The 14,239-nt window shown below is 33.8% G+C and overlaps 2 protein-coding genes across 4 annotated transcripts in view; both read right to left on the bottom strand.

Moving 5' to 3' along the window:
* Myo10A (Myosin 10A) overlaps positions 1 to 3,347 on the bottom strand; it is a 75,515-nt gene extending 72,168 nt beyond the window's left edge. For 2 of the 3 annotated variants that reach the window (XM_066402246.1, XM_066402247.1), the window contains exon 1: positions 3,067 to 3,346. The gene's annotated coding sequence lies outside the window, so the exon portion shown is untranslated. Of the gene's footprint in view, positions 1 to 3,066 lie in introns of all 3 variants that reach the window. The other variant, XM_066402248.1, reaches the window with a different exon arrangement.
* Positions 3,348 to 5,724: 2,377 nt separating this feature from the next.
* LOC136416809 (uncharacterized) lies at positions 5,725 to 8,054 on the bottom strand. The gene is made up of 4 exons (XM_066402166.1): positions 8,009 to 8,054; positions 7,416 to 7,657; positions 7,160 to 7,354; positions 5,725 to 5,916 (listed from the first exon to the last, which is right to left on the bottom strand). Exons 1-4 carry the CDS (start codon positions 8,052 to 8,054, stop codon positions 5,725 to 5,727), a joined length of 675 nt encoding a protein of 224 aa, XP_066258263.1.
* Positions 8,055 to 14,239: the final 6,185 nt, after the last annotated feature.

The raw sequence follows: 14,239 nt of genomic DNA, 5'->3' as shown, positions 1-14,239 counted from the left end.
ATGAAGGAAGTCGCAGGAAATATGAACAATGCGCTAAATAGATACACACAATAATTCATATCATTCAAACTTTCAAGAAACCTTCATGTCTTGATTGAGTTTTTACCATCAACTTCATCATCACCAAGCTCTTATTGAACTATGTTTTTCCATTACATAAAGTGACTCGCAAAAGAAGCCCAATTCGCTAATCACAGATTCTCTTAGCATAAAGGGACCTAAGGGTGTACCAAATTAGCCTCCTATTTAATATGCTAAGAATTTGTGTTCAAGATGACTTGACCATGGATGGTATGCGATAGAGGAAAACATGAGATCATCGGCATACAATAAAGCTAACTTGACTTAACTTAACAAGACCATAATTTCCATTAAAGCAAAACAATGAACCGAGTAGTTGTCTCCAAGTCAGCAAGAAATTTGTATTTGCAGCTACTTCAAGAATTTGGCCCTAAAAGCATGCAAATCAACGTTTAGGTAAATTTACCTGAACGATAGTTTTCATTTGAATGATAAAGGGTATTGGCCAGCTCGGGCACTCCATGGAACTTATCTGTCAGGTCGAGTGACCAGTGCTATGATCTATTGGCCTTTAAGATTTCTATGTGGATTAAAGATGAGTTCAGATTAAGTGGATCGTTTCATTTATAACAAAAAATGAAAGTATAAGTTTTTGCCTAAACGTAATATATTATAAAAGATGGGAAAACATAGAAACAAACTACTTATTATTGAATTTAAAGAGCTGCGACTCTTTAGTGCATTCCAATCTTGAGGACCTTGAAATCAAATTGAAAATGGTCATATATTGAAAATTTTGGAGAAAAACTGGCCGAAAATATTCAGCTTCTTCTAAAGAGTGTAGAAGCTAAAATTTCAAAACTTATACTTCGAGATGTTTTTATTAAAAAGAAAAATCAGAATTGTTTTCACGGTTCTTTACTAGAAATAGGCGGTTTAATATACCCCTCAGATCATGGAAATTTGAATATAATAAAGCTTCTTGAAATTTAACAAGTTCCAGCATCACTATAATGTTATTAGTAAGGTAAAATTTTCAAAATTTACAATTTTTTTAAAACTAATACTTTGGAGTATTCTCTACTCCCAAAGAAAGACAAAAAGGAAAAAATGAAGAAAGATCATAAAAAGTGTTTTCCTCAATTTGACAAAATCTTCAACAAAATGCAAATATAAAAGAAGTGAAATTGTTTTAAAGATTTAAGGAGCTCCTTAAAAAAAATTATTGAGTGTAAATTGTGAGAATTTGTGCCACGAAATATTTTCTCACTTTCTCCTCAAAGGGTGGAAAATTTAATGCAAAATTGCAACTTTTGAGATGATGCAGCCCCTCGATCAAGTTTGAGGCATTCTCTATTCCAAAAAAAGGCAAGATAAACAATGAGAAATGATTATCAAAGTTTTTCTTGAGTTTAACGAAATTCTTAAATGAAATAACTCCCAAAATTGTTAGTTCTTGGGAACAACGTTGTTCCTACTAAATAATTTACCATCAGCGGTACGATACCGATTTATTACAAAACTTAATATTATGAGCTCTTAATATCCATGAAAAGCAGGGGCGTACTTCGTTTCATAGAGTCGCTACGAATTTTCAGAATTTCCCGTGACGGCTTTTTTCAAATATGACTCTTTTTTTGTTGGTCCTTTCATCAAATTATCTTCTATACGTCGTTGGCTTCAAATGTGTGCTTTTACATTACCGAGAAGTTTATTTTACAGTCAATGGAGAATACGGGCGTGTGCGAACTCCGAACATGGTTGAACTGCGAACTGCTCTGGTACCTATACGTCCACCACTGCAAATATTCTTTTGAAACAAATGTGCACTTTTCATCATTATTTAAAAAAATTACCACCATTTTATTAATCACTAAGATAGAGAACAATTTTCACCTCCGTTAGTTAGTTCTGTTTTCCAGGGGGTTTACTGTTCTTCAGACGAATAAAAGAAACATTATCTATTGCAAAGTATGTCTCAAAAATCAATGGCGTATCATCACATTTCTTCACCGGGCAAATTTTAAAATTCACAATTTCTCTCAAATGTTTGTAACACATTGTTGCCTCTAGGGACCTGCGGATAGAGTACCCCCTGGTTTCAATTGAATAACAATGAAGTTTCATATCGCACACATCTCTTTTGCGTGAAAAATCAATCACGATTTGCATATTTATAGAAGGCATTTTTTTGTAAAATATTACTCACAAATCATTGGCGTATCATAGGGTTTCTTCGAGTGACAAATTTGTAAATTCCGAAATTATCTTCAGACGTTTGTATGCTAAATAAGTAACTTTAAATACACGCATCGTACGTCCATGCTTTTCATAGCCATAGGATGAATATGTTGGTGTTGTTAAATATACTCAATGATTAATACTTTTTCAAATGTAAAATGAATAAAATCCGAAATTCTTTTCAGGTGTTCATCAATTATTGTTTATTCTTTGAAGCCGCGTATCGTATGCCCCTGTTTGGCTCAAAAATAAATAAGATTAAAGAATTTTTTTTCAAGGTATAGTCAATGGTATAATCATCAATGGTGTATCACCTAAATTTTTCTAGGTCAAATTAATAAAATCTCAAATTCTCTTTCTAAAGTCGCACATGGCATGCCTCTGTGTTCCATGGAAAATTAATGATAACTTCAATGTTGTGGAGAAGATTTTTTTTCATAATGTTTCCCACAAATTATTGACCTGCCACAGCGTTTCTTCGTATGACAAGTTTCGAGGCAAGGTATTAGTGAACTGTGGTTACACGCCTTCATATCGTTTAAAGCTCAACCGGCGATTAAAACCGCAACCCCTTGTACTACCTTTTTGTCTGGGTCACTGAATATACTAGATATATATATTTCAAATAAGTTTTACTTGAAAGTTGCCAAAATACGACCCGATTCCCAAATATGTTGTAAGTAGGTCGATGGTCATCGTTTGGAATTTTCTACACCCTTTGGAAATAACGCACCAAGCCACAAAGAAGCAAAATCTCTCAACACGCAATTTTTAAAGAAAAATCCTAAAACTAAATATACCTACACTTCGGAACGACCTTCCATACTGGTTGCCTACAGGTCACCAAAACATTCCTCCGACAGACCAAAATCTCAAGACACCTTGCGGTTTGTTACCCAAGTCGCGTTTAATCCACTGACGGGTGTATCCAAATAATTGAGCCACTACAGTCACTATTGTTAACGTTGTCACTAGAACATTTTTCGCACTTTTTTTACAAGAAGGTAGGCAAAAGAATCCGAAGTTAACGAAAGGTAACCTACTGTGGTAGCTGCGTCGTTCGACTATGGTCGGCTGCGCCAACCGAGGTGAGGTGAAGGTGCGTCCCGTTAGGTTGGTAGGTATGCGTGAACTGGACGGTCTGCACCAAGAAATGTACTGGGTGGTAGATGGTGAGCCTTGGAATGATGACATGAATATCTGAGTTTAAACAGGAAAAATCTCGAGAAGGGAGAAAAGTTTTGAAGATTTTTTAGTTTAGTTCAATCGAAACAGAATGATTTGTTCAAATCAAAAGAAACAGATATGTGCTTGCATTGACATAATATCCCAATGTTACCCAGGGTTTTGTACCTAATTTTATAATGAGGTTTTTCGATTGGACTGCATGGCTCCAAATGTGACACACTACACCATTGGTTTTTGATTTAATTTACTGGTCTGCGAAAATTCGGTAAATATAAATGTGTGTAACTAAGAACTTGCACCCATCGTATATTTTTTAAGTTTATTTAATATCTTTTTGGTACTTTTTGAATTACGTCAATTTACATCTAAATTTAGTCTGTTGCTTAGGTCGCTCCTGCCTCCATCAAATCAGTTGGTATATTTTCGGTTTCTTTACTGAATAGTGCTATCTGAGTTTCAATCCCGTATTAAATTTCAGTAACGTACATTACCAGTAAACCTATGAGGAAGTCAATCATTCTGGTAAAAATTTCTGGGCCTAAAGCTTTAACCCCAGATAGGCAATGCCATTAATTGTTGTTCAACTTCTCTCTCACTCAGTGTATTGCTGGTCATCACTTCAAAAAAACTCAAACTACTGTCAAATGTAAGTCCTCTGTGGCGCCACCTATTAACTTCAAATCCACGTGCATTGTACGCCCCTGTCTTCCATGAAACAAAAACTAAAATTTTATAAGGCACATTTATATTTGTTCTACGGTGCGTTGTTTTACACCTGAAAACAGTGCAGTACGTTAGTGGTTTTTAAAATTAGAAAATGTGTACAAACTTCTCTAAACATGAGCAGAATAGGAACTCGTTGGTCTCATTCAGCAAAATGGGCCTCATTGAGCAAATTGGTTTATTAGGACCTTAACGCCAGGCACGTTTGGTCACTAGTTATCTGGGAATTACCCTGTATATCTGAAGAGTTCAGTGGCGTTCAATAGATTTTTACCCTTTAACTTACATAATTTTGATTGAATTGTAAATATTTACTACTTTCAAAAAATAAAACGGTTTTTACTAATTTCGGGAAAATGGTACCAAGGAAAAAAGAAAACGCAAAGGTCGAAGCAAACGATAAGGAACGATGTCAATCTTCCATACTCTTGTAAGGGGTCCCCGTGTTATAGGCGCAGACCATCTACTTCAATATACAACTTTCCATTTAGTGTGAAAATAAATAGAAGAATATTTGATTCTGTTGATGTATTAAACATATAGGTACTATTCACATGTTGTTGAGTAAGAATTTTTCTGTGCAGTCTTGTCATTACTGAACACTTTCTTGAACTGGTACCAGATGATTTCGATAACATTAACATTTTCAATATCTCCGATTTTGATTTTAAAATTTTTCTTCCACAACTTCCAGAAAATCACTCCCCCAAAGAAGAGCAAACCAAAGATGACCAGCAAAACTCTTCTGCAAGCAGAGTATTTGATTTTCTGTACTATTTTCTCTAATTTTCCTTTGGGGTTTTTGCGACGTTTTCTTCGCTTTTTCACACCATCGTGTTCGATCAGCTGAATGTGCATTAAACCGAAACCGAGGGAGCACATCTGGAACAATGAATGAGCTTAAAAAGCTTTATTTTAGCTAGAACTTAACTATTGAAGTTATGAGCTTCCATAGTTTAATATGGGCTGTTTCTTGGCCTACAGGTACTTCAACATTTATGTTTTCAGTTACTTTCTTGAGGAAGTAATAGCTAAGAAAGAAAACGCCTGCTAGACAAAACAGAAACAAGCGTTTGACGATGAAAAAAATTAAAACTTTTTTAAATACGCCAAGTCTGTTCTTTTCCTTTTTGACTTCGACTTTCACGGGCTCCTTTTCATCGTCGTCCACCTCAGGGTACTTGGCGATCAAAATTACCAAGATTCCAAAAAATAATGCAAAGCCCTGCAATGAAGGGCACTAGAATCTGCAATTTACTAGAATTAGGGCGACTTACTTCCACAATAATAGCTCCAGCCAAGTAGAGAAAACCATCCTTCATTGCTTTTATTGTCCTTCCATAGTAGTCAGTTAAGTCTGTCTCGCAATTTTTCTGAAAGATATTATGCTTCTGCAAATATTTGTTAAAATTGTCTTCACCGATTTCATCAAAAGACTCAAAGCTTGACCCGTTCCATTTTAGGCTGTTTTTAGGGTTTTTGTCAGGTTCCCAACAGGTAGCAGGAGCTTTTTTTACTTCACAGCAGCATAGTTCAGTAGATTTATCCTGCTCAAAACTCTTTTGTTAGATTAAAAGCAACATAAAATTGGTATATAGTTACGATATAGCACACGCTGTAAATGGATTTCATAAACTTCTTGAATGTGGTCTTTCGGTCACACTCTGATTTCTGCAGAAAATGGAAGCACGTGTACAAAAATATTAAGTGGATCAGGACGTTCAAAAGAAGCCAAATATTGTGCTGAAAAAAATTGATTTGTTTGGGAAATTTTCAAAACCTCCTTGCTCAAAATTAAAAAAACACCAAAAAGGAGTTACCTCTCATCCTCCGGAATTTTTACTGAAATTTTGAAAATTTTAACGATTGACGCAAACATCTTTAACGTATCACGACATTTTTGTAAGTTTTAAAAGTTTAAAAAATATCATTTCTTTTCTTATTTTTGGACTATATTGTTTACTCCATACTCATCTCAGTATTTCATGAAGAAAGAGTAACATCTCTGTTTATAGATAACATTTTTAGGAAAATATCTGGCGAAAACTATTTGCGTATCACAATGTTTTTGTAGGTGGCTTCTAATGTTTGAATTGCATTCTTGACTTCGAACTCGTTGCGCTCACGTTCCTGCTTTATAATGTAAAAACGATTAAATATTTTGTAATTAAAAAAAGTTTCTAGGAAATATATGGCAAAAGTTGTTAGCGTATCTTAACGTTTTTACAAATTTAGAATTTCTAAACTACAAATAGTTCGTCTAATATTTGGGCTGCATCTTGACTTCAAACTCGTCAGGCGCACGTCGCTGCTTTCCAGAAAGTAAGAGTGAAAACTGATGTGTTAAATGAGAATATTTTTCCTAAAAAATATAGCAAAAATTATTGAGGTATTTTCAATTCAAGTAGCAAATTTATAAAATTCAAAATTATTTTCTAATATTTGGTCTACATTCTTAACTCCAAACTCGTTTTAGATGAAAAAGGTTACACTCCTTTACACAGTTGAATTTTTTGCTGCTAGAGAATGTTCCATGGAAAATTCAGAAAAAAATCAGTAGCGTGCCATGATGTTTTCACAAACACTTTTCTAAAATTCAAATTTTTTTCCCAATGTTTGGTTTAAATTCTCTAGATACTCCAAACTTATGGGTCGCACGTCCCATGGAGGGACAGTAAATATTTTCAAGAACTTTTTTGACAAAACCACTGGCACATCATGCAGTTCTTACAAGGTTAAAATTTCTAAAGTTCTAGTTACTCTTTTGCTGTTTATTATTCGTTCTTGACCCTAATTTCCCGAGTCGCACGCCCCAATTTTCCGTGAAAATTTTGTGGTGCTTGTGCCGCTTAGATCAACTGGATAATTCAATTGAAGTCCTGCAGTCCCGGAAATGCAAAAGTTTCTATATTTTAGCGCCACTTTCAAAGTTGAAAGTTTCGAAGTTGAAAGTGCCGCTAAAAAAGATATATCGAAATAAGTTTACCCATTTTAGAAGTGATTTCTTGCTCTTCCAGGCACCGATCAACCCCAACGGGCCAAACAAACCTAAGTTTAGACTGCTTATCACCACCAATATATAACCTATGGTGGAAAACTGTGAAATATTCACTACTCTCACTATTTCATAGTGTTTCTGTAGTATCAGACAACCGACAATTAGGGTTGCCAGTGAACACGACTAGAAAAAAATACAGTATATAGGAAAACATTTTAAAAAAATTAAAAATAGGTATTTTTACCACAAAGACTAGATTAGACAAAATAGTCCCCCATTGGACAATTTTCCTCAAGGTAAAGAGAATTTTGTCCAACGTGGCTATCAGTCTTTGCGTTGCTGTTAAAGGTTCATTAACAGTTATTGCCTCAACATCAGTAATAGGATTTTTTTCCCCATGCTTCGCATTTTTCTCCTTTTCATTCATCACTTCTTCCCATGATGGTGGATGATGCTGTAGCTGGATCGACTCAGCGCCAGCTACTTCTGAAATTACACTAATTACTGTAACTAACTCATTTAAATCAACTTATTTACCGTTCTTTTCTCCCATATTTTATCACATTCAATACTATCACAAACCCCCTCTAGATATAACTAACTTTTTACGTACAAAACACCAAATAAACAAATATTTATCTGACCATTAATAATCACTAATGAAAGCATCTTCGGTGAAACTTTGTTCATATTGATGGTCTGGTGGTTAGGCCCAAGTGTTGCGGTTCATTTTGGTGGATTCAATAATTCAGGTTTTTAATTAATAAATCACCGATTTGGACAAATTCTCAGACTTTTTAGTTTATTAACACTTACATTGCTTAAGCATTAACTTACCTTCGGTTTGGACTATGCGGTAGCAAGGGGGGGCCCATAGATTCATAATGGTCTTAATTCTCACAAGACGATTTTAAAGGCAATTCAGTAGGCTTGAATGATTATAAAAAACTAACTATCGGATCCTATCTAGAACCAAACTTCCTTTCTAATAGGAAACTCATCCTCTCATAAACTTCCTTTTTGTGCAACATTCAAATGCAGCTTTAATGTCATCTCAGAAGATTTTTATTGCTCGCCCAGACAAATTTGTTATTTATTAATATACGCTCATAAATTTGTGGCCTAAGAAAATTGGGGCAAATTATGAGACATAGCATGCGTCAACGCATAACCGGAATTTCCGGAATAACAATCTACAGGGTCCTGCAATAGTGCGTCAGGCTTCCTTAGCCCCTACAAGAATAAAGTTAACAATTTTTTTCTTTTGCAGAATTACACAACACATAACGGCGTATTTCCAGAAATTATTTTCTAATGTACAGAGTGACCCCAAAAAGTGTGACGACATACAACTTCGCTATTTTAAATGGAACCCTCCAATTTTTTGCCATTTTCGGATTTCTCGTTAAATTTTAAAGTCAGTTTATGTGAGGTATACCATCTTTAAAATTTACCGTTTCCGAGTTATTTGTAAAAATTTGAAAAATTTGACAACTGCAAGGTTCCACAGAAATCGGTATTGTGCGCTAATCGCTGTGAATGTCGGAATCAATTTTCTGGAGCTTAAAGAGGACCTATTAAGGTAAGTTTTGACGTATTTTGATTTTTAAAAAATCCTCTACAACCACTGAAATAGGTCTCCGAAGTTGCACGACTTCTAACCTCAGTAACTTGCTTATATCAAATGGAATGCTTCAGTTTTCTCGATGGCATTGTGTTCAGAATTCAAAAATCTACAACTTTTGTTAACATTGCCCTATCCCTAAAACCAGCCATTTCGGAGTTCTCGAAAATTGCCCCTTTTTGACCTCTAAGTGTTTTGATAGTCATAACTCCTAAGATCTCTAATTTTTCTCTCTTTCCTATCAACTTTTTAAATTCAAAAATAAAAAAATAATGACTATTACTAATGACTACTACTGTTAACTAATTTTACATTCACATTAAATTAAAGTACATAACTTCACAATTATTAGCTTAACAATTTCATCTTAAAAGATATTCAAAATGTTTTCCACCTTGTTCAAGACATTTGTTGATTCTAACATGAAAGGATCTATCCACGTTTTGGAGCACTGCAGGTGTAATTGTGGCAAAGGCGTGAATAAACAATAAAAAAAAACAACCATAAACTGCAAATTGTGATAAGCATACTTCATCAGCTAGAGAAGATCTTAGGAGTTATGACTATCAAAACACTTAGAGGTCAAAAAGGGGCAATTTTCGAGAACTCCGAAATGGCTGGTTTTAGGGATAGGGCAATGTTAACAAAAGTTGTAGATTTTTGAATTCTGAACACAATGCCATCGAGAAAACTGAAGCATTCCATTTGATATAAGCAAGTTACTGAGGTTAGAAGTCGTGCAACTTCGGAGACCTATTTCAGTGGTTGTAGAGGATTTTTTAAAAATCAAAATACGTCAAAACTTACCTTAATAGGTCCTCTTTAAGCTCCAGAAAATTGATTCCGACATTCACAGCGATTAGCGCACAATACCGATTTCTGTGGAACCTTGCAGTTGTCAAATTTTTCAAATTTTTACAAATAACTCGGAAACGGTAAATTTTAAAGATGGTATACCTCACATAAACTGACTTTAAAATTTAACGAGAAATCCGAAAATGGCAAAAAATTGGAGGGTTCCATTTAAAATAGCGAAGTTGTATGTCGTCACACTTTTTGGGGTCACTCTGTACATTAGAAAATAATTTCTGGAAATACGCCGTTATGTGTTGTGTAATTCTGCAAAAGAAAAAAATTGTTAACTTTATTTTTGTAGGGGCTAAGGAAGCCTGACGCACTATTGCAGGACCCTGTATAATGTAGTTTATACAATACTTGAAATAACTTAATTCGCTACAGGGTTCAATGAGAAACTCTATTTGTGAAACTTTCACGCTATAATGTGAACTTTACGCGTGGGAAACTAAAATGTAGTCAAAAAGCTGTTTAAGCTGAATTAATAAAAATTGAATTATTCAGTTCACAATACAGGCTGTAACATTTAACCTGGAATATTGAAATACCTCGAATACTAGGCATCCTATAAATAAATGTTTAGTATCAAGCTTTAATCGCTTTGAGGGGGAAATGTATTGGAGCTAAGGACTCCCCTCCACCCTCCGTGTGGGCGAAGTGAGGGTTAACTTTTTAATTTGAAATAGCAACCCCCAGCTTTTTTACAAATTCAGATAATACGGCTAAAAATAAGAACATTTGTCTGAAACATTTTTTTCGATTCATGCTAAAAAACACTAATTAATGAAATTCAATTTCTCTTTCACTTATGATTTATCGAAAGATTTAACGATATCTGCTTTAAAACGAATAGAAACATGAATATTTGGATAATTTTTATTTAAAGTAAATGTTCAAAATGGTGTGCCCAAACTTCAATGCACTTTTTTACCCTTGTTTTAAAGTCTCCGCGTTGAAAGGACTCTTCAGATCTACAAAGTGTGTCTTCTGAAATATTGACACAAGCGTTTATAATTCGCAGAATCATATTCTCACATGTCGTTGGTATTTGTTTATGAACCTGATCTTTGAGATATCCCCACAAAAAGAAATCTGGCGATGTAAAATCTGGACATCTCGCAGTCCAATTCACCGGGCCAGATCTGCCGACCATCGACCATTAAAATTACGATCAAGAACTTCCCGTCCCAGAATAGTGAGCTGGACAACCATCGTGCTGAAACCACATGTTTTAACGCACTTCTAAGTTTAAGTCCTGGAGTAATATGAGTATTTTCCAAAATATTTCGGCACATTTCACCATTAAAGTTATCTTCAGTTATCTGGGGACCAATAAATTTACAGCCAATAATTCCACACCATATGTTGACAGTCCAAGGACGCTGGTCCTCAACTTGTCGAAGCCAATGCGGATTTTCAACGCTTCAGTAATACATGTTGTGCCTATTAACTGTACCATGATCTGATAATGGCTCATCAAAGTATAATACACAACGGAAAGTATTCAGATTTAGTTTTATCTGTCTGGATGCCCACTCACAAAAATCTAAACGATTTTGAAGAATTACCTCATGGAGCTCTTGGTGTGAAGAAATATAATAAAGGTAAAACTTGTACATCTTCAGCATTCTTCACGCACTTATATGAGGAATTTCTGATGATCCCAATATTTTTCTTGTACTCCCTTGGGGATCAACACAAGCCACAGCATCTAGAACTGCAATTTATTTCTTTTCTTCACACACGTAGCTGGGAGAGTTCTTTTTTTCCGATTTACAGTTCCTTTAGGAATAATTTTTTTAATCACACAATAAAAAGTAATCCGGGACCATAGTCTTTCAGGAAAACACTGAGCGTAGAGATTGAAGGCGTTATCTGTAATAAATGCCTCCCAGCTTCTTCATGCACCAAAACCATTTCGATTTTCTCTTTTACAGTCAAATACTCCATTATGAAGCAGTATTAACAACATAATGTTTAAAAGTAGATTTATTATTTGTTTACATTATTGTTTATTTATCCCATTTTATTACCATAGATTTTTTTAAAAAGTGAAGGTTGCCATTTAAGATATGAATTGAATTTCGTTAATTACAGTGTTTTCAAGCATGAATTGAAAAAATATTTTGGACCAATTTTTCGTACTTTTAGCAATATTAGCCGAATTTGTTAAAAAATTGGGGTTACCGTTTGAAATTAAAAAGGTAACCCCTACCACGCCTCCACGGGGGCGGAGGGGAATAAGCTTTAACACAATTTTCAATATATATTTTTCATATATATACAGTATGTCCACAGATAGAGGGCCCATGAGGACAAATGGATAAAAAATGTCGTTTTTCGACAAAAAGTCATTCTTGATAAAAGTCTGTGCTTCTCGAATAAATACGATTTACAAAGATAACTTTGAACTTTTTTATACAGAGTGCTCAAAAACTACAGACACATGAAATGCTATCCAGAATAAACTACCTTTATTTCTGATTTTGGAGCAAAATGGTAAATAAAAAACAGATTTCAAATCCTATCCAAAGTTTACATACAAAATTCCACTATTCCAAAATAGTTTATAAATAATTCAAAATAAAAGTTAGCAGATATTACTTATTCAAACACACCTCTCCCGTATTCGACGCATTTCTTAAATTTAATATTGTGACATTTGTTGTCATGCTTGTTGTGAATACATAAAATGAAGTGAAAAAGATAAAATTAGAAATTGTTTGAATTAAAAAAAAATAAAACTTGGAATACTCAGTTAAAATGTTGTATGCAAACTTTGGATAGGATTTGAAATCTCTTTTTTATTTACCATTTTGCTCTAAAATGAGAAATAAAGGTAGTTTATTCTTGATAGTATTTCATGTGTTCATAGTTTTTGGGCACCCTGTATAAAAAAGTTCAAAGTTATTTTCGTAAATCGTATTTTTTCAAGCAGCAGAAACTTTTATCAAGAATGACTTTTTATCGAAAAACTACATTTTTGGTCCATTTGTCCTCTTGGGCCCTCTGTCTGTGGACATACTGTATATATAATATGTATTAATAATATTTTTTTTTCAATATTCCAGGTTAAAAGTTACACACTGTATATGGAAGAATTAACTGGAAGATTATAACTGCTTATACGAAATATTTTGTTGAAAATTTCATTTACCACCTGTTCTAGACCAAAATTCAGGTATTTCACTATCAAGTAATAATTGTACGCAATGTACACATATGGTTCAAATCATGTAACTTTTGTTCACGTCACAAAATGTAACGATTGAGAGTCACCTTACGTAAAATAACAAGACATATTTAATATGCTAAAAAAGACTAAAGATATATTTGAATGTATAAACATAACCCAATTTTTTGCACAGTTGCCGCTTAATTTGTTTATTTTATTGTTAATTTTGGTTTGATAAAAAAAAAATATTTTAAAACTTTTAGTTCATTGGTATGACAATTATTTGCTCCGGATCTAACAATACTGTTACATACTGATAGCTTTCCACCAATACCTGACAAATTCCTGCTATATATTAATTTTGAAAAGATATGGCATCAATGCTGATATGAAGCCTGTGACATGCATAAAAAATTACGTAATTTGAACCATACGTAGCATTTAGTTCAGGTTAGTTCAGGTTATTATCTTCTCCAGATATAACTAAGATTGACACAGTATGGATCAGGAAGAAGCACGAATGTTATATACATTATACATACAGGGTGAGTTTTTTTCGATAATTGGTGAAGGGATCTTGGAACTAGCAGAGTTACGAAACCGGTCAAGTGGGGAAAGAATTGCAGTTTTAGGAGACCAATTTAAAGCTTCTTTTGATTTTTAAAAAAAGTCCATAGCTTATTAGATATTTGGAAAAAAACAAATTTTGTCGATTTCTTTTAACGGACCTAGCAGTGTAATTATTGGTTCTAGAGAAATTATGTAAATATTACTTGTTACATACAAACAATAACCAACGGTCATGCGAAAACTCCTCGGTCGTAATCTGGACGTTTAGGCATTCAACGACTGTGTTCAGGAATTTTCGAGTGCCTTAGGTCTCGACGCCAGGAATTATACAGGGTGTTTGATTTATCATGCACATGCGATTTTCTCAGAAACTAAAAATTTAAGACAAACATTTTTCAAATAAAGTTTGTTTGGGGTAAAGGAGCGCTTCTTTTGGCATAATTTCTTTTTCCAAAAAACTGTCATTTAGAAGGTCTTTTCAAGGTCATTTTTCACATTTTTCCTAATGGAAACCCTATATTTTTTTAACAAAAATGGATACACCATTAACAACTGAAAAACATTTGTTTTAAAATTTTTTCGATTCAAAGCTTTTTTAGGTACTTTATCCAAAGAAATAATCAAAAATTAAGTAAAAAATGGAACAACAACATAAAAGTTTTCTAGAAAACCAATCGAAGTATAGAAATGAAACAAAAATACATAATTAATGAAAAAAATGATCACTCTCTCAGATTTTAAATCAAATTTCATGTTAGGAACACAAGGTAAAAAGTTATTATCTGTAAATTCTGTAAAATTGACCTTAAGTAACGTCCTCTATTAACAATGCGGAAATTGCAAA

Source organism: Euwallacea similis, chromosome 25 (assembly GCF_039881205.1).
Source record: "Euwallacea similis isolate ESF13 chromosome 25, ESF131.1, whole genome shotgun sequence".
Classification (NCBI taxonomy): domain Eukaryota; kingdom Metazoa; phylum Arthropoda; class Insecta; order Coleoptera; family Curculionidae; genus Euwallacea; species Euwallacea similis.
Note: the sequence above shows the minus strand (reverse complement) of the source record. Positions and strands in the feature narration are given on the sequence as shown.

Coding starts and splice junctions, on each gene's coding strand:
- LOC136416809 (XM_066402166.1), bottom strand. CDS start 8,054: ATGAATCTATGGGCCCCCCCTTGCTACCGCATAGTCCAAACCGAAG. Junction 7,658..8,008: donor CCGCATAGTCCAAACCGAAG/GTAAGTTAATGC, acceptor GTGTAATTTCAG/AAGTAGCTGGCGCTGAGTCG. Junction 5,917..7,159: donor AGAAATCACTTCTAAAATGG/GTAAACTTATTT, acceptor AATTTTTTTCAG/CACAATATTTGGCTTCTTTT.